The sequence below is a fragment of the Bactrocera latifrons genome, unplaced genomic scaffold (genome assembly GCF_001853355.1).
Source record: "Bactrocera latifrons isolate USDA-ARS-PBARC rearing strain unplaced genomic scaffold, ASM185335v1 scaffold_303, whole genome shotgun sequence".
In the NCBI taxonomy this organism is placed as follows: Eukaryota; Metazoa; Arthropoda; class Insecta; order Diptera; family Tephritidae; genus Bactrocera; species Bactrocera latifrons.
Window position 1 is genome coordinate 38293 of NW_017536664.1, and position 19901 is coordinate 58193.

General features: G+C 36.8%; 1 protein-coding gene across 2 annotated transcripts in view; it reads right to left on the reverse strand.

Moving 5' to 3' along the window:
• LOC108970638 (poly [ADP-ribose] polymerase) overlaps nucleotides 1-19901 on the reverse strand; it is an 84256-nt gene that overhangs the window by 4628 nt on the left and 59727 nt on the right. The window contains exon 5 of one of the 2 annotated variants that reach the window (XM_018936131.1): nucleotides 8892-9461. The exons of the other annotated variant lie outside the window; for it this stretch is intronic. Coding sequence (XP_018791676.1) covers nucleotides 8892-9461 — 570 coding nt within the window. The remainder of the gene's footprint in view (nucleotides 1-8891; nucleotides 9462-19901) is intronic. 2 annotated transcript variants of the gene reach the window in all.

Here is a 19901-nt window from a genome sequence, read left to right on the forward strand (position 1 = left end):
AAATTTATCTTTTAAGTATTTTAAATATTTTTTTATAATAACACTTTCGCACGACCCACACGCTCAACTTCACTTCGGATAGTGAGTCATAACATAATTGATCAAATGTTATTTTATTATTCCCCGAATCCAAATTGATCAATAAGATGTGTATTTTAAAAAGGTTTTTGTGTATTTGACTTTGTAAACGATGTCAAACATAGAAGTTGCATATAGGCAACTTTGGGGCTGAAAGGATTAAGTAGTAACTTGTGTGAGAGTTCAGTGACTTTTCGTTATCAAAATCAACATTTCCCGTATTTTCAAAGGATTTTTCCACTTTCTGAATAACTTCGTTAGAGATTCTTCGCTATGTATGGTAACAGATGAGAGTCCTGCTCTATTGCTCTAATGTGCTACCGAAACAATGCATCGGCAAGAAGATTAGCGTTAACGGGTTTATAATGGAATTAAGGCGAAAATTAGCGCTTTTTCTGTGTTTTAATTTATTATTTAATATTTCCATTCCGAAAAAGCGAAGGTCACAGGCTGATGGTTGGTCTGGATTTGCGAAAACTTTTGAATGTTTTTCCAATATATAGAAATCTTTTCTGCATTCCCTCGTTCATTTAGATATTGCGCAACTGCCACTATTTTATTTACAGTGATAATAAGAAATTTCTCTTCACCACTCTTATAGTGAAATATTCCAGTTTTTCAAATTACTTTTGCGTCTGCATCCTTCAAAAAGTCAAACCCAATAATCCCATCAAAAGCCTTAAGTTAGGAGAAAAGGTAAAAAGAAGAAGTCTTTCCAAGCACGTTACCTAAAAACCTTTCATTTATCGCGGCAGTGCCACAAACAAGTCACTGGCAGGGCGACCGATAAAACTGTTGACGGGAAAAATGTTTATTAAACCTAACATAAAAATGTTTATTAAATGTTTATTAAACCTAGCATAAACATTTTTCCCGTCAACAGTTTTATCGGTCGCCCTGCCAGTGACTTGTTTACATAGGACACAATTTGTTATACTTGCTGTTGTTTTTGTGGCGTTACTATATTAGCAGAAACTGTGGAGAACGTAGAATCGAGGCTCGTGTCAGCTGATACGACCTATCTTATGGGCGCGCAATGTAAATGAACAGTGAAAAACGCTACTCCCTTCTTCCTTTGACGTAGGATTTGGATTTTTGACGTAGAAACGTATCAGCTGATTGCTCTCTCACAACGCAGGGTTGCCGATATCTATATACTGTAGTAATTATCAAACTTTATAATTCAATCTGTTCAATATGTTTGAAATTTTCTTAAAATAACTCAAAATCAGAGTGTGCAAACCTATATATGCGTATTGAGCAATGGCAACATTGTTCAAATGAAAACAAACAAAGATGGCTGATTTTTGCGTTTTTGCCACGGGCTCAACTGTTCACACATTGCTCGATAAGGAAGGAAAAGGAAGGAAGGCAGTAGCGTTCTTGACTGGTTCTGCTATTATCCAATTGGGCGGTTGTTGTCGTTGTGTAAGGAAATGGTGAATTGCGGTGATGTTACGGTCTATTCACGTTTACCACGTATATTGCTGAAAATGAGTCAAACCATGTAAAGCAATAGGCCATTCGTTGCTTCGGTGACTTCAATTGCACTTGTGGAGCATTCTAATAAGTTCATGCACTATTGCCATAAGTTTACACTCCTTTGCAAAATAAATGATTACTGCTTCAAATCTTAACAATCATTCCTTAAATAACTATATTTTCCTCAGTAAGCTAAATTTCTAACGGTATTAACTAGGGATGTCCATTGAAAAACATCGACGTTTTAGTCAATATGATGCATCTAATACACACATCGAGGTATCGAAAATATGACTTTGATACCAAAACTCAAAGAATTTGTTTACGAAATATGCTTAAACAAGTTTTGAAAATATATCTTTAAAGTAAACCTCCTAAATATATTTCAAGTTTAAACGTTTTTACTTAAGGATTTAAAAACTATGGTATTCAGTTGTCTAAATTTTAATTGGTTATTACAAACCCCAATATTATTTTCATAGGTTTTGCAAAAATAAAATTTTATTCAACCTTTAAAGTTTTATTATATTTCTTTGTTTGCTCACTGTCTGACCAGCTTTCGAACATAAACGGCCGGATGAAAGTGAGCAACTTTGTTGCTCACTTGAAAACTACATAATATAATTTCGGAAATTGTGTTTGTAAATCGATCCATGCTATTAGTAAGATATAGAACTGCAATTCGGTGGTACAGGGGATCGCAGTAGCAAGGGGCACCTGAATGCAAAAAATTGAACCAAAGGGGGCGTGGACCCGCTCATGGATTTTTTGTTCATTATTTCTTTTTTCACATTAAGGGGTATTCTACCCACGAGAAGGCGGAATTAACAGTTTACACTTTAAATGGCCGCCAACAATTTTTGAATGAACAAAAGATTAACAGAGATTATTGGGGGGAAGATTTGATTATAATTAGACAAATTTTTCTTGGTTTATTATTTTCGGATAACTTCCAGCCGAGTTATGGTAAACACATTTTTTTTCCACGACGTCATGAAACGGTCTCTGTTACCGGCGTATTATTCAATATTTCTGCATGAGAAATTTACCCTAAATTGCGAGAGGTGTGCTCAATAATGTACGAAAGGTCCGAATAAAATTACTCTATCCATATTTCACAAATAATTTCGCAAAAAAAATATTAAATTTTTTACCTTGAAACCCAGGAGGGGTTAGGGTTAGCGCGATAAATCAATAACTAAATATGCCAGAGACATTAAATTTTAACCCGTTACATTTAATGCAACCGAAGTAAAAATTGGACGATGGGTGTGGTTCCGCCCACTTTTAGGTGAAAACACATATTTCAAAACCCGTACCACGGATCTCAACCAAATTTGTTATTGGACATTCCTCTGGAATTTTTAAAATACATTGTGACAGTGAGCGAAAATGGACGTCAGATACGCCTTCTCCTCATACAACACAATTTAAATTGCATCTATCTAATCTTTCCTTTCGTGTGTTCAAATCAAGAAGCATTAGAACATAGGTATAAGTCTTTGCACGAATACAGATTTTAGAGTATTCTATCTTGTGGCCAAAATAGTTCTGAATTCAACAAAAACTGGTCAAGCCTTTAAGAACTGAATATTTGTTCCCCAGTACCTATGATTGACTTTTTCTCAAAATAATGTTGGCCAATGTATGAGATACTATATAGTATATAACAGAAATTCAGAAATAATCCTTTCCTGATGGACGTCTGTGTGCTACAAATGGGTTTATTCGGTTCAATACTTCATTTAGCTCCCAGATAGCTAATACAAAGATTTTGGCTCTATAAGCCATATCACTAACCAGCCTATATACCTGAAGGTACTTTTCTGGCTTTAATCCCGATACCCGAACTTAGCTGCTTACTTGCTTTGGACTGACTTATGTTGATCTGTCCAAATACTAAAATAGTCACTCGACACCTGCAATAGCATAAACCTTCATAACTTCGTGTTTTTTTTAACAGCTGTTGCTAACCAACTATCAAATATATTGCCATTGAGGAGGAATTTAATGAGAATGATGACAATATTTTATTAATAGAAGAAGAAAGGAGAAAAGTTTGAACAAATGAGTTTTTGGAAAACAATTATTTCTTATTTACCATATAACTGATTCAAGACATAAGTCGTTTTTGAATGTGTTTTTACAAATTTGAGGGTACTAAATTCACTTTAAAATTAAGTGCCTAGAAATGTATGTTCATATGCTAACAATTATCATTAAAATGTTAACTAAACACATTCACACATATGTATGTGTGTGTTTTGTTACTATTTTCAATATACATACATATGTATTCTTATACACTGGGACCATGTGACGGAAACATTGTACACAAGTTGATGTATCGAATAAAAAAAGCACCGATGCTTTGGAAATATCAACCACCATGCGACTGACTATGTCACACAGAAAGACGACGCCACAGATACTAGAACTTTTGTTGGCGCACAAAAAGAGCACACTCATCTCCTTTCAGTTCTAGTTATTTTATCGTATAACCGACGAATTTAAATAGCAATGGGTTTTTGTAGTAAAATCAATATTAAATTGTTTTTTTTTTAAGAAATTGACTGATTCCAAAATCTCTAAATTCTTTCGAAAAACAGCGTTCCGTTAATGTCTGTGAAACAATGCCTTTCGACTACCAGGTTGTCAATGCATTATTTCCGGCAATGAGTTTTGGATCTATGTTTACGACCCGGAAACAGACGATTAATGGGTCGAGTATCGTGACGAAACCGAAAACAACACGAAAACGAATAAAAAAAAAAATTATTGTTCACAACAACTTCTTAACTCTCTCATGCCCGAAATAAAATAATATATTTTTACTATCGGTTTTTTTCATTTGTTTATTAAACTTAGAAGAGTACACCAAATAAATTTCAAAAAAAAAAAAAAAACAAGTTTTCATCGTGTTATGCGTCCTTGATTTCAAAAATATCTGCAACTCAAATTATTTTCAAAGTATTAGCCATTTTAGTGACGTGGCAACTAGACCGGTTGCCCGAAAATTAACGTAAAACTTTAACCCTTTATAATTCAACTAAGTAAAAACGGAAAAACTCTTCAGTATAGAAATGAAATACGTATTTTATAGTTTAAATAATTTTTTTTATTTAAGAATTAAATTTATTTTAAATAATAATATTTGTATTTCGTGAATATTTACATGTTTTTTAAGAAGTGTGAAATTCTTTGAAGCAGTTGTTTTGCTTGTTGTAGTATAAAGCCACACCACATTTTTCACATACCGTTTGTGATACTCCCAACACATCTTGGACACTTGCAACGAATTCGTTTTTCTGCCCATACCGGCCAGTGTCCAACTTGATCTTGCCTAACTGCCATAGGAGGAACATGTTGGGCTGGGCCCTTGTGCTTTTTAGATTGTATCCCCGCTTCGATTCCTCTTCGTTTCATAGGGAACTGTGTACCCAATTTGCACAACACCGTGGCAACTTCTAAACGAAAATCAGCAGATGAAAACTGATTGCCCTCTAATTTTTTTTCTTTATGAGCCCATGTGCCAATTATGCTCGGCTACAATATAAGGTCTTTCAATATCTATGCACCTTTTGTTTGCTTTATCATAGCGGCGTACTGTGGACTTCGGTAGCTCACCAGCGAAATTAGAAGCAAGAGTTATATTTTTGTTGTCTTTCCAGACAACGGTGGCTATATCTATTCCTCGCACATTTCCAACATATTCTACGCTGTGACCACGGCTCTTTTTCGAAATATCCTTATCTGTTGGCAGTTTACAGCCAGGTATCCTATTTCGTCGTATTGTTCCTATACTAAGAATTCCTTCCTTGGCAAAGTATTCTATAAGTGACAATGACGTGAAACAGTTGTCGAAATAAAGTTTATAGTTTTGGTTCTATGGAATATTTCTGGCCAGTCTCAAGACAACATTTGAAGCAGCAGATTCCACTTCAAAATTATACGTGAATCCGTTAGTGTCGCAAAGTACAAATATTTTCAATCCCCATTTTTTCGGCTTTTTAGGGTTATATCGTTTTAGGTTATGTCGAGCTTTGGTGGAGCAAATTTGCCCATCTACACATAGCTGACTTTGTAGCGGAATTTTTTTGCATATTTCGTTTAGTTTTGCCAATATTGGTCGTATTTTAAAAAGTCTATCAAACAATCAATTCAAAATATCAGCAGGCAGTTCTTCCTTTCCAGTGAAACGTATTTGATGTTCGTTTAGTTCAATATTCTTTTTCTTCCAGACTACATTCATTTTTGGTTTAGGGCGATGTGACGATCCTTTCTAAGGGGCATTTGTAGGCATGTCTGATTCCTCTAAGCGAACGTCAATATCTTCCCTTTCGTCTTCCAAAAGTTCAAAGTCTGAACTTATATCGCCCTCAGGATCAAAATCAGGATCTGTAACGCTATTATCGTCAGTTTCGAACCCATCATAATTCATCAACTCAAGAATTTTATCAGCAGATAAGTTAGGAGACGCCATTCTGGTGAAGTATAGAAGAAATGAACCCAAACAAATTTTTAGTGACCCTTATTACTCAATGTTACAGAAATGGTACAAACCTAAACTTCACTATATATTGTATTAGTGAACATTTTTCGTATTATCTTATAGAAATTAAACATAATTGTGAACTTACCTGGACTTTTCCACTAAATATTTTATTAAAACAATGAAAATTTTCTTATTTTTATCTTTTCGGTAATTGTAAGCACGTGCATTCACTAACTACAGCGAAAAAGAAAGTACCGTTTTATAAGTGATGCCAATACATAAAAAACCAGAGAATTTTAAAATTGAAAAATACGGAGTGTGACAGTGCTGCTACATCATACTAAAAAGGGAAAAATTAATTTTCCTGTGTTTTGTACCCTATAAAAGGGTTTGTAACATATAGTCACATGATGCTATAAAGTTAAACGCGTTTTTCTCAAAACTCCTTTTTTTAAGCGGTAGCCACAATATCTCAAGTTGCAATCAGTCGAATTATTTGAAATTTGGCATGAATATTCTTTAAATATATCTCTATCACTAAAAGCAACAAAAAATAAAAATTTGAAATTTATAATATTAAAAAAAAAAACGACAAAATTGGAAAATTAGTGAAAAATTAACCTTTTTTTTTTGAGTAGCCGCGATTTTATGACTTCTTTTTTACTTTTGCTGCTTAATGACATAGCGACATTCGTACCCATTAAGAATCTGTCATTGTTTTATTTTTCAGATGACGACAAGGGTAGAAATCATGGCGATGAGGACGCGGCCTCTTCTTTCCACACTTTTCTTCAAAGACGCATAACTCGATGAAAAAAAATGTTGTTGTTTTTTTGTTTTAATATATTTTGTATACTCTTCTAAGTTTAATAAACAAATGATAAAAAAAACTAATAGTGAAACTATCTAGTGCTTCTTTTTTATTAACTGTTGAAAAAATCTCGAAATTCGAGCTTCTAGACTAGAATACCGCTTTAAACAGGGGGTTGCGAAGAGTGGTGTCCTCTCCCCGTTATTGTTTAACACTTTCCCCCACCAAATCCACACCGACCATATTCACGAACTGGACGAAGGAGTATAGACTTGAGCTTATTATTGCAGTCGACGGCGTCAAGAGTCCGACTGTTAATATCCCTTAGATTTTAGGTGTAATATAATATATCGGCCCAACAAAATCCTCAAGTCGCTAGCCGGCAGCACATGGGAAAAAGACAAAGAAACGTTGTTGGCAAGTTATAAGGCAATCGGCCGGCCGGTCCTCAACTACGCCGCACCAATGTGGTTGCCTGGATGCAGTGGAACGCAGATGAAGAAGCTACAGACCTACCCGAACACTGCACTACGCACAACGACAGGATGCCTCTCTTGATGTTAGGGAGGATAATGAACTCCTCTCTAAGCAGTTCCTGCTGGGATGTTTTCGCAAAAATCACCCTGCAGCCACCTGCTTGAAGCGGAACTGCCTCCTAGGAACATCAAGAGTTATTTTCTCAATTACCTCGACGACAACGAACAATACGCCAACCAGACTTTAGACGCAACTAACTTCCGAAAGGTACTGACCGCCCTTCACAGTGGAGCTATCAACACTTTCACTGACTCCCTTCCAGTAAATGCCGTTGTTGTACCACCTATTGCAGACGAAGAGCTCGACTTGCAGCGAGAAACGTGAGTGATCTTTACGCAGCTTCCTTCTGGATATTGTAGCATGTTAAACTCCTACTTGTCCAGAATAGACCCCGACATATCCAATATATGTCCTGCGTGCAATTTGTCTCCGCATGACACTGGTCAACTCTTTGCATGCCCCGCCAACCCCACTCGTCTGACACCTTTTTCCGTCTGGTTCGACCTCGTCGAAACAGCACGTTTCCTAGGCCTCCCGGCGACAACATAGATAACCCTCACTACCCTAACAGGGATTAGTTACTACGTTAAAACAACAACAACAACTGATTTAGCACCGTGTGACTCCACTCCGAAGAAACCGTTTTGAGTCAGTCGAAGACATTACACATGAATCGCTACTCTCATTGAGGACTATCCCTTGAAAATGGGACCAAAAAGGATTACTTTGAGGGAAATTACATAGATTTTGAATGAATGAATCAATTTTTTGTATCCATTATGGTCAGATAAGGCAATTTTAAACACTTACAGAAAAACTTAAAGCAAAGCACCAAAATTTGGTCTAGAAAACTGATTTTAGTTTAAACAAGACTACGACGTCAAATATGCAGCGGATTGTAAGGTTGTGGCTTCTTCATAACTTCTGATACCGCTGTCAACACCTTTTGTTTTACAAGGTTTTAAATAATTGTCTGAACACATGCGAAATTTCTGCCAATGGTCTATGTTACTTGGGTTTATTTTTGAGCTTCATTGTGCAATTTAATATTTTGCCTTTCACCTTTTTTCAGTTTTTTGTCGTACCGCCATTACTACCAAAACTGCAAAATGTTTAAAAAGTGTAAATTAAGGCTAAATTTAAATATTAAAATTGTTCTTACTCTAAAAATTAGTTTTTATTAAATTCGTCGTGTGTCCGATACAAGTCCTGTGATCTATGGTATCGCCTATCTGTGGGATATGAGCAATTAGCTTACTGAGAGCAATATTATAATACATTACTATTATTTAAGCAATGATTCTTAAGATTTGAAGTAATAACCTTTTATGTTGCAAAGGACCTATGGCGTAGTGTATATGTAAAAGTCTCAAAGGTTACACTGCTTGTAGTGGCTATAATAATTATTTCCTTCTATCATTGTGAGATAAGGTATTAGAGCAATTACTTCAAATTATAAGCTAAAGTAATAAAATCTGTGCATCTTACTTGTTCTTCGAATCACTTTCCAAAAGTTGCAGTTTATAATAAGAGTTTTTATTGCGTTGAATATCCGCTAATCCGAGGACAACACTATACTTGCAATTTTTATCCAAATAAACATGAGCGACGTCTTGTAATCCACTTTCGGGATCTACGGCCGATCCGTCTTTGATCTTTAACGTCATTGATTTTGCAACAGATTTAGTATAAATACTTTTTGACTTCTTCGTATTGGCTTCTTCTTGTACTATACGGGAGTTTGGATCAGTACCCCAATCACAAAGAGTAGTGCTACTTATATAATTAATTGCGTTTGTAGGATTACTTTCGACCAAATCTACGTAATCTATTGGTATAATATGAATACCAAGTTCTTTCGCCTTTTTCATGCGGCTTCCCATATTTTGCACTTCATGTTTTGATGAAAATACGGCAATAATATTTTCAGATAGTTTTGATATAATTTCGCCACCCAGCTTACTCAATTTTGTTTTCAAATTGTTTTCAGCTTCCTTTGGACCCACATACGCAAACTTTAAATTGTATAGAGGTGGTGTTTCCCGTTTCACTTTAGGTCTAAAAGAAAATAAGTAGTAAGGTGTAATTTAATTTATTATTAACATCAGTCATTTGGCACTTTATCGGGAATACCCATCACTTTAAAATTTGTTTAAAATGTTTAAAACGGATATATAAAAAAATTATACCAATTAGTACCAAATTTTGTACAAAACAAGGAAAAATTTTAACTTCGGTTGCATCGAAGCCATAATGCTCGCCATGAATACAAGAGATTCCTTACAAGAACTAGGATATAATGTTTCATTTTATATGAGAGCTACACCTGCGGCCACGCACAACTTACCACCTTAATTTCTTAATTTTTTTTTTGGAATATTTTCGTTCTTTTGGATTTTTTCTTTTAATTTTTATGAATTTAGTAAGCACAAATTCACTATTTTAAATTACCTAAATATAATTTTAGTCTTTAATTTGTCTCGTTAATTGAATAAAACACAAAACAGCTTGCTTGCTTTTTTGCTTGTACAGAAGCGTTTTATTTGATAACAGTTTTTAAATAAATAACGCGACAAAAAGTTTCTTCCTCCCATACTTTGATCAAAATTATTTTTAGTTCTATTTTACTTTTAGGCTTATGTTGATCAACTTTACATTTAATTAAATGCCCTAGATGTTCAATGGGATTCAAGTCGGGAGAGTTTCCTGGCCCATCCATGTGCTGAATTCCCAGGTCCGCGAACATCTTCATCGACTTTAGACAAATTATAAAAGTGTTTTAAATTATTTGTTAGCTATTGGCTAGGCATTGATAGTAGTTTATTGCTACAAAAAAAAAAAAAAAAAAAAAAAAAATTACTGATTTTGCACGGTTGCATGGAACTGAGTAATCATGGAAAACAGCATATTTTTCGCCCATATTTCGGTTCTATAAATGGCACAATGCTATCCGCTATGACTTCTTTATATCGTTCTTCGTTCGTTATACGGTCAATAAATAATAAAGGTGTGTAAAAAGAGAAGCATCCCCAAATCATCTGACTTTCAGGATGATTCACTGTCCTTATTACGCAGWTTTCCTTAAAGCTCTCTCCCGCAAAACGTCGCACAAGTCAAATTTGTTTTCATCCGACTATATAAAATTTCTCCATTCTTTTAAAGCKCAATTTTTGTGCAGCCGTGACCACTCCAGATTCTTAGCTCTCATTACCTGTGTCAAAAGGGTCTTTTTCGCTGGTTTCGCACTGCAAAGTCCGAATTCCTCAAGCCTCTCCTTACAGTCCTTACACTAATGTTTGCGTCATATTGTCCCCCTAAGAATCGCTAATTGAGACTCATCCTATAGATAACGCCATCTGTTCCTCTGGAGGTATTTCTTCTCAGATCTTTTCTACTTTTGGTCTCCAAACGATATTTTTTTAAAAATAAATTTAGAACTTTGGGGTGACTGCAACCTACCCTCCTTGCAATTTCTGGGAATGAGACTCCTTCTTCGGCTAATGTAAAAATTATCACTTTTCCATCTCTCGTCAGTCTCTTATATTTTGAGCTCATTTTGAAACCCTTACTAACTTTCACGCGATTTAGTCAACAACTGAATGAGTTTACGACACCGCGAAATGTACTACTATAAAGTGTCTCTAAATTTGCGTCGGCCGCAGGTGTATATGCTGTAGTGGTCTAATCTAATATTGAACATATCTCAATTAAGGCATTTGATTCAGATCGTTCAATTTGTATGACAGCTATATACAGTGGTGGTCATATACTTAGTACACTCGCACTTTTAAGAAAAAATGTTCCATAAAATTCATTTCTKTACTAAAAACTTMAATATTTTCACATATATTCATATTTCACAGATAGATTAAMTTAAATAATAACATAAAGGACGATGTAAACAAAACCTACAAAAAAAAAGTAAGAATAAATGATTACTACGTTGGACACATACTTAGCACACTTCAGGTTTACCTACAAAAACTTTGGCAATCCGCTCCGAACCAAATTTTACTTCAATACTTCGTTGGARAACCCTTATTTTTGATCACTTCAGAACATCTTTTAGGCAAACTTTCCACCAAACGTCTACATTGYTCCACAYGKATATTCAACCATGCACTTTTGATGTTCTGCCACAATTCTTCTAAATTTTTGCGTTTTTTGCCTTCAATCCTTCTCTCAACTTCATTCCACAAATTCTCTATTGGAYTGAGATCAGGTRATTGAGCTGGCCACTGCAGAATGGGAACGCATTGCTCCTCCAAGAAATTTTTCACCAAACGCGAAGTATGTTTGTGGTCATTATCATGCATAAAGTGCCACCTTAGAGGCATATGACCGTCTACAAATGGAATCATGTATTCTGTTAACATGTTCTTGTAAACAAATTGATCCATTTTTAACGTTATCCTAACGATAGGTTCAACACCGTACCAAGAAAAGGCCGTATACTGTTTGTGTATACTTAGAATTGTGMTGCTGGTTACTGGGACGCCAGACGTAACGTTTACCGTCAGATCCAAATYTACAAAACTTAGATTCATCACTCCAGAGAACGTTCTTCCAGAAAGAAAGTGGATTGTTTATGTGAGCTCGTGCGAATGAAAGGCGTGCCTCCAAGTTCTTCTTAGAAACAAACGGTTTCTTCTGTGAAATGCAACCACGCAGTCCGACTTCATTCAAACGACGTCTGATCATTTTAGATGAAACCTCTATTCCGTAGACTGCAAAAAATTCGGGTTTAATTTGTTTAGAGCTCTTGAGGGTCGTTTTTTGAAATCCAACGAATTAGATGGTCTTCTTTGTAGATGGTTTTGGGAGGCCTAGGAGCTAATACCGCGGATTTAACTGTCCCAAATTCGTCAAAATGTTTAATTGCGTTATAAATGAGCTTCCTTGAACACCCAAGCGTTTTTGCAATCTGGGTTACCGACTGCCCTTCACTTCTTAACTTTACAATTATAGACCGCTTTTCTTCCGTGCAACACAAACCTCTAGMCATATCTAAACAGTAAATTTAAATTTAAATTTAATTCAAAACCACAGTTATTATATTTAATAATCTCTCACCAACAAAATTTTTTGTATTCAAAAATAAATATTTCTTAAAACTATAAAAAAAATTCGACGGTCTAAGAAGTGTGCTAAATATGTGTCCACTCACAAAAGCTGCTGATCGTTAAATAATCCTTCTATTTACGACAGTATCAAAAACAAAKCATCGAAACTTTGCGATATCTTAGCTTGGTGCCTTGATCTTGTCTARACAAAGTGGCGCCTTTGGATKTTGTATCATTACGAAGAAAACATCGTTTGCATTTAGGTAGAGTGATGTGTGCTAAGTATATGACCACCACTGTATATGCTGCTTTAATCCGATCTGAGCACTTTCTTCGGAGATTGGACCATTGCATTAGACAATAATCCATCCCGAATTTACTGAAGACATATCGTCAAATGAAATAAGTTTTCTATGCAAGCATTTAATTCCCAGTTTCCTTCTGGGTGTTACAAACTTCGGGGCAAACATAATTTATTCTCTTCGGGGTAACTTTTTTCATTCTTAACTCAATTCCTATGGTTGCTCTTGCTGTCAACAAAACAAATGGGTCTGTCAGTGAACRAGGGCAAGACGAAATATCTCCTGTCATCCAAAAACAGTCGTCGCACTCGCGACTTGGCACTSACGTCACTGTTGACAGTCATAACTTTAAAGTTGTAGATAATTTCGTSTGTCTTGGAACCAGGGTAAACACCACCAACATTGTCAGCCTGGAAATCCAACGCAGGATAACTCTTGCCAACAGGTGCACAGTTATGACTGTCAACAGTGACGTGAGTGCCAAGTCGCGAGTGCGACGACTGTTTTTTGATGACAGGAGATATTTTGTCTTGCCCTCGTTCACTGCCAGACCCATTTGTTTTGTTTCCTTGTCCAGTCTGGAGAAAGCAGAACTAATGACGCGTGTGTTGAGGCCGATCATATCAATATCGGACTGAGTAGGCAATTGAGAAGCAAAGTCCTCTCTCGACAAACAAAAGCCAAACTCTATAAATCACTCATAATTCCCATCCTGCTATATGGTGCAGAGGCTTGGACGATGACAACAACTGATGAGTCGACGTTGCGAGTTTTCGAGAGAAAAGTTCTGCGAAAGATGTTTGGTGATTTGCGCGTTGGCCACGGCGAATATCGCATTCGATGGAGCGATGAGCTGTATGAGATATATGACGACATTGACATAGTTCAGCGAATTAAAAGACAGCGGCTACGCTGGCTAGGTCATGTTGTCCGAATGGACGGGAACACTCCAGCTCTGAAAGTATTCGATGCTGTACCAGGTGGAGAAGGAGCTAAATTGGCGCCACGTAGCGAAAAGAAGAAACGACTAGCGCGCTGTTGACTCGGCTATAGGCTATAATGGCGTAAGCGGTGTCTACGCCAATTAAGAGAAGAAGAAGATTAGTAGTGTTAATATTTTAGATACAAGTTATATAACTATTATATTTTTAGAGATTAATATTAATATGAAGTATTTCAGGGACTAGAATATTGTTGACTTTTTTTTTGTGTACCCAAGTACCAAGGCTCGCAAACGTAAATCACATCTTTTACAGAGACACCTGAAAATTACTGAGTACTTATCACACAGAAAGCAGCATGTCAGGCTGAAGTCAAAGCTATAGAAACTTATAAACAAACAATTCCTGCATAACAATAACATATTGATCCGAGAATGAAGAATTATCTCTCGACATAATTATACACTCACCGATATTATGATGCTGTACAGTACAAATTGAGAGTTGGGGTGTTTTCGTCCATTCGGAAAACATGACCAAGACAGCGGCTGCGCTGGCTGTTCGAACAGCATAACCTAGCCAGCGTAGGCGCTGTATTTTAATTCGTTAAACTATGTCAATGTCGTCGTTTACCTCATTCAGCTTATCGTTCCATCGAATGCGACATTTGCCGTGGCCAACACGCAAAGGACCATAAGTCTTCCTCAGAACTTTTCCCTCGAAAACTCGCAACGACGACTCATCAGTTGTTGTCATTATCCTAGGACGTGAATAATGAGTGACTTATAGAGTTTGGCTTTTGTTCGTCGACAGATGACTTTACTTCTCAATTGCCTACTCAGTTCAAAATAGCACCTGTTGGTAAGAATTACCCTGCGTTGGATTTCCAGGCTGACACTGTTGGTTGTGTTTACACTGGTTCTTAAATAAACGAAATCATCTACAACTTCTGGCGTGAATATTTGGTATAAAGGTACAAAAACTTGTGGTTCTTTTCACTAAAGGTTAGGTGTTCGGTAACATACAGTGTTTTATGCATGCCATTGGCCGATATGTAAGTACATGAAAGACACCCAACTCTGACACCTAATTTTTCCACCTGTACCCGAAAACCGACATTCCTTGAACATTGCTCTATGTAAAAGTGCCAAAGTATTAAACATGTTAAGAATCACCAGAAAATGGAAACATCACGTGCAGGGCACACTGGCCAACGGTTGGCCTGAGATGAAAGCGCTTGTGGGAATTTATACCGCACTCAAAAACACTCAAAGTCTTCTGACTATAATCCCCAGTCCTACCAGTTAACAAACGCTCAAAATCGTCGATGGACAGGAAAAGGTTTCTTCCGGAAAGAAGAGCCATGGGGCTGCTTGAACCCGACAAGGAAGGACTGTAATTTCATCCACATTTGACAGAATTTTCTTCCGAATGATAATAAACATTGACCATTAATTTTTTTTTGTGTGTGTTTTTTTTTTTATGTAGGGAATCTCAAAATGGATCACCCTTTAATTATCAAACTTTTAACATCTGAAGGAATTGTACCACTACTCAACAAATCAGTAAATTGTGTTTCTTTACGCTAGTAGTTAGTGACATCTATGCTAAATTTCACGTCAAAATATTCATTAGTATTTGAGATAAGCGCTGTTTTTTTTGAGGCTCTAGTAGTGAGTTTTTCGCTTTTTACTACAAGGTGAGTTCCAAACTAAGCAGAACCTTAAAAAAAAACAGAACATATGGTTTATTTGTTTCAAAATAGTCTCCTTCTACTTCAATACAGATTTTTTCACGATCCAAAAGCATGTCGAACGAATGGATTAGCTCGTTGGCCTTTATGGCCGCCAGTTGCCGACGCAAGCCTTTTGAATGACCTCTACGTCGGCATAACGCATTCATTCATGGGCAAATGCATTTTTCCCGAAAAGGAAGAAGTCACACGGTGCCACATCAGGTGAATACGGGGAGTGGTTAATGGTTAAAATGTGATTTTTGGTAAAATAATTGGTAACAAGAGTCGATCGATTCTGAGCAGTTACTGGTCGTCAGTAGGCAATCATCGTCATAAACTTGTTTCATCAATTGAAATGTTTCGGTAAAAGTTTTACCAATTTTAAAACAAAATTTAATGTTGGCTCTTTGTTCGAAGCTCATTCGCATTCGCCTGATTTACCCTCGTGTAACTTCTGGCTATTCAGCAAAATCACATCACCACCCCAAGGACACCGTTTTGACTCAATTGAATATATAAAAGCTGAATCGAAGAAGGCTCTGATGGCCATCACGACGGAGAATTTTTCCAAGTGCTATGGTGACTGGAAAATTCGCTGGCATAAGTGTATTGCAGCGGGAGGGGATTACTTTGAAGGAGATGAAATGGACAACATTCACCCTTCAATTTGATCACAGCAGTATATCGCGACTAGTTTCAGGTATTAAACAGGGCAACGAATGTATAAAAGCTGTTTGTAGATTTTATATGATTATATATTCATGTATAATAAAACGGCATAATTGTTATATTTTTCTCTGAATTTAAAAGGTTTGTTGAAAATAGTTCATTGAGGTCAAAAAATTTAATGAAAAATATGAAAGACCTTGATTGATGTAAAATAATATGTTTCCATCTATTATTTATAATTGTTAAAGATCCTAGATCATAAAAAAATTTGAGGTGTTGACGAGAATGATTTTGTTAGATCTTCGTCTTAGTACGTAGACGTTTCACAATAAAACTGAGAAAGGAATCGATGTGTCTGACGCAAGGGTAAAAAATACTCTGTTCAAGAAAAATAAAACGTTGGTCCATGTGCCTATTCTATTGAATGGAGTTGACATCAAATGGGTGTTCTGCAAATATTAAAAAGCAAATAATAAACCGTATACTAAGAGCCAAAAATAGTAATCTTTTTTCATAATTTCAAAACCTTTAATTTATACTTCAAAATCTATGTCATCCCCCTCAAAGTAATCGCTCTTTGCCTACATACACTCGTGCCAACGCTTTTTCCAATCCTCAAAATTTCCAGAATAGCCTTTTATGCGCGTAGCGAGATATGTTTAATGGCTTCAGTTAACTCAAAATGGAGTGGTCGTTTCAGCTTGCTGAATAGCCAGACGTCACGCGGAGCGAATTCGGCGATCGCGGTGCTTGTGGCAAAATATTGGTTGAAAAATTGACGAAAAACTAACGAAGTAACAATGCAATGCATGCAAAATACATAACGTTAATTTTTGAACTGCTTTAATGAAATTTTTCGGCTTCGGCTCTCATTTGCCGCGACATTCGTCTGTCCGATGTTCGTTGTTCCGATGACGTCTTTTTAAGGGCATAAGCATAAGATAAAATTTAATGGAACTTCTTTTGTAATAATTTCATTCGTCGCAAAAAACATCGAATGGACTTTATTTTGATGTGACATCACACACTGGGACGTTGTGGTTTCAGACCGAAAAACCGTGATCCGAAGACCAAGACATGTGCGCCAAGTGTAAAATTCCGGATTGATTGGAATACAAAGTAAAAGTATGTCAAAAATTTTCTAACTGATTTAATTTTTATAATTAAAAGGCTGATTTATGATCTCAATTTTTCATAATTTTATAAATAACACATGCTTTTTCATAAGGTTAATGTTGTATTTTTTTATGAATTTTTTTATTATGGAATGCCATGAAAACCCTTTGTAGGAAAAGTATTCTTCTAGTTCTGTTTAATGTTTGGGTTACTCTAAAGCATCTATGTCCATTAAAAAAGCAAACTACTATATTTGCATTACATGTTTATTCAATGCCAGTACCAACAATAAAACTTCTCCATTTTTTTATAAAATATTTGTATGTAAAGTGAACCACTGACAAATAATTTCCATTACCGATGTTTAATTTAGACTAGAATACCCCTTCTAATCTAGAAATTTTAAAAAATCTAAAATTTTTTTTCATAATTCGATAGTTTTGATATTTAAAAATATTTCCCTAAAAGTATTTTTCAAAACTCAAATTATTTTCAAAGTTATAGTCATTTTAGTGACGTGACAACTAGACCGGTTGAGCGAACTAGCTATTTATCACGCTGCCTGAAACTTAACGTAAAACTTTAAACGCGTTTTTCTCAAAACTCCTTTTCTTGACGCGGTAGCCACAATATCTCAAGTTCTAATCAGTGGATTTATTTGAAATTTGGCATGAATATTCTTTAAATATACAGTGTCGGACAAAACATATTGGACTGATGGCTATTATTGCTTAAAACTTGACGTATACTCTAAATTACAATTTTAGATATATAAAGGCATATTGTTTATTTAGCGAAACCATGAAAAACCGTGTAAGTTTTTTTTAATATTTTACATTTTATACGAAAGAAATTACAAGCACCCAATATTCACTGAGACAAAACATATTGGACTAGTCGCAGTTTGTCGTGATAACTGTCGAAAATCCCGTTATTTTCTGACGATTTTGCATTCTTTGCGCAAATTGAACAATGACATAAAAATTCCACATCATTTTAGTAGTGTCTTCACATAAGAGGTTATGACGCGATAAAAATTTTACTTTATTCGAAGAAATTAATAACAAAAAGTGGGCATGGCTGGAAATGGCAATTGATGTGAATAAATCAACATTGAGTTTTATTATAAAGAAATTTAGGGACAGTGGATCTGTGAAAACTTCCCATCGTGGAGGACGACCCAAAGCTACGACGATTCTAGAATCAATTCCCACGACAGCCGGTTCTACGTACCGGAATTGACTCGGATTTCATCCGACCATGGGCTGTCATTTCGGCGATCTAACCCCGTTTGGATCGGTGAGTGTTAATTTGTGTGTGTCCATCTTAAGACCTGCCCCGGAGCTCAACTAATCAACATAGCTCCCACTCTGACTTGATCGCGAGCGAGATAGCCTAGCCTTCATATTGCACAACACCGTGCAGTATCGTCTAATCGATGAAGACATCGACCGCAGGGAYACYACCCTAGAATGTCAGGGCATAGCTATCCGGTCAGGCGATGTCGAGCTCGAAATATTTAATATATACATCCCCCCAGTTACATGTTGCCCTACAGGATATCACCTGAATATAGGTGCGCTACTTCGTGGTGAAAACCATTTGGTGCTAGGCGACTTTAACGCGCACCACGATCTTTGGCATTCCTGTCTGTTAAATGACCGTAGGGGGATGGAGCTGGCGGAACAGATTGACGATTCGACATTCTGCTCAATGAATGACGAAGCCCCCACCAGAGTTATGGGCACCTGTAGTAGCTCGCCCGATATCACAATCGCTAGTGGTGGTCTGATAAATAGCATAACCTGGCGACCTATGCTAACTCTCGCATCAGACCATCTGCCCATAATTATCTCGATCGAGAAACCTGCCGATTTCGTTTCTGTGGACAACCGCACCTTCGTTAACTTCAACMAAGCTAACTAGGTCGGCTTCACAGAATTTACTGAGAGCACATTCAACGCTCTACCCATTCCTACGGATGTATACATTGGCGAACGTCATTTCCGCAAGGTGATCGCAGCAGGTACCGCTTGCTTCATACCTGCTGGACGAATAGCGGAAATCCGCCCCAACTTCCAGCTGAAGCAGCTGTCTTAGCTAATGAGGGCAACACCTTACGCCATGCCGATCCCGGGGATCCCCGAATAAGGGATCTCAATTCGGACCATGGTGTGAGTAAGCTTTGGGCTACTGTCAAAACTTTGTCTAACCCGAAGAGGCACGACCACCGAGTTGAAGTTCAATTCAATGGTCACGCCTCTTCGGACCCGAAGAAGTGCGCGAGCTATTTTAGCCGGCAGTTCACAMKGCACCCTCCGGTAGACAAAGCTAAACGATGTGTTAACCGATGGCTGCGCAAAATGCCAAACGACAGCGCGCCACTTACTTTCACCGATGAGGAGGTTAAGGGTGTCATCAACAAAGCAAAATCCTCCAAATCCATTGGCCCTGATGGAATCAACATGCTAATGCTAAAGCATGTCGTCTCGACAGGAGTAAGATATCTCACCAAGCTCCTCAACCTGTCTCTGACCACTCTTCAAATACCCGATGTGGGGAAAGTCGGAAGAGTGGTCCCACTACTGAAACCTGGGAAACCCGCCAACAAAGGGGAATCTTATCGCCCGATAACTCTCCTCTCCCCTGTAGTGAAGACACTTGAAGCCTTG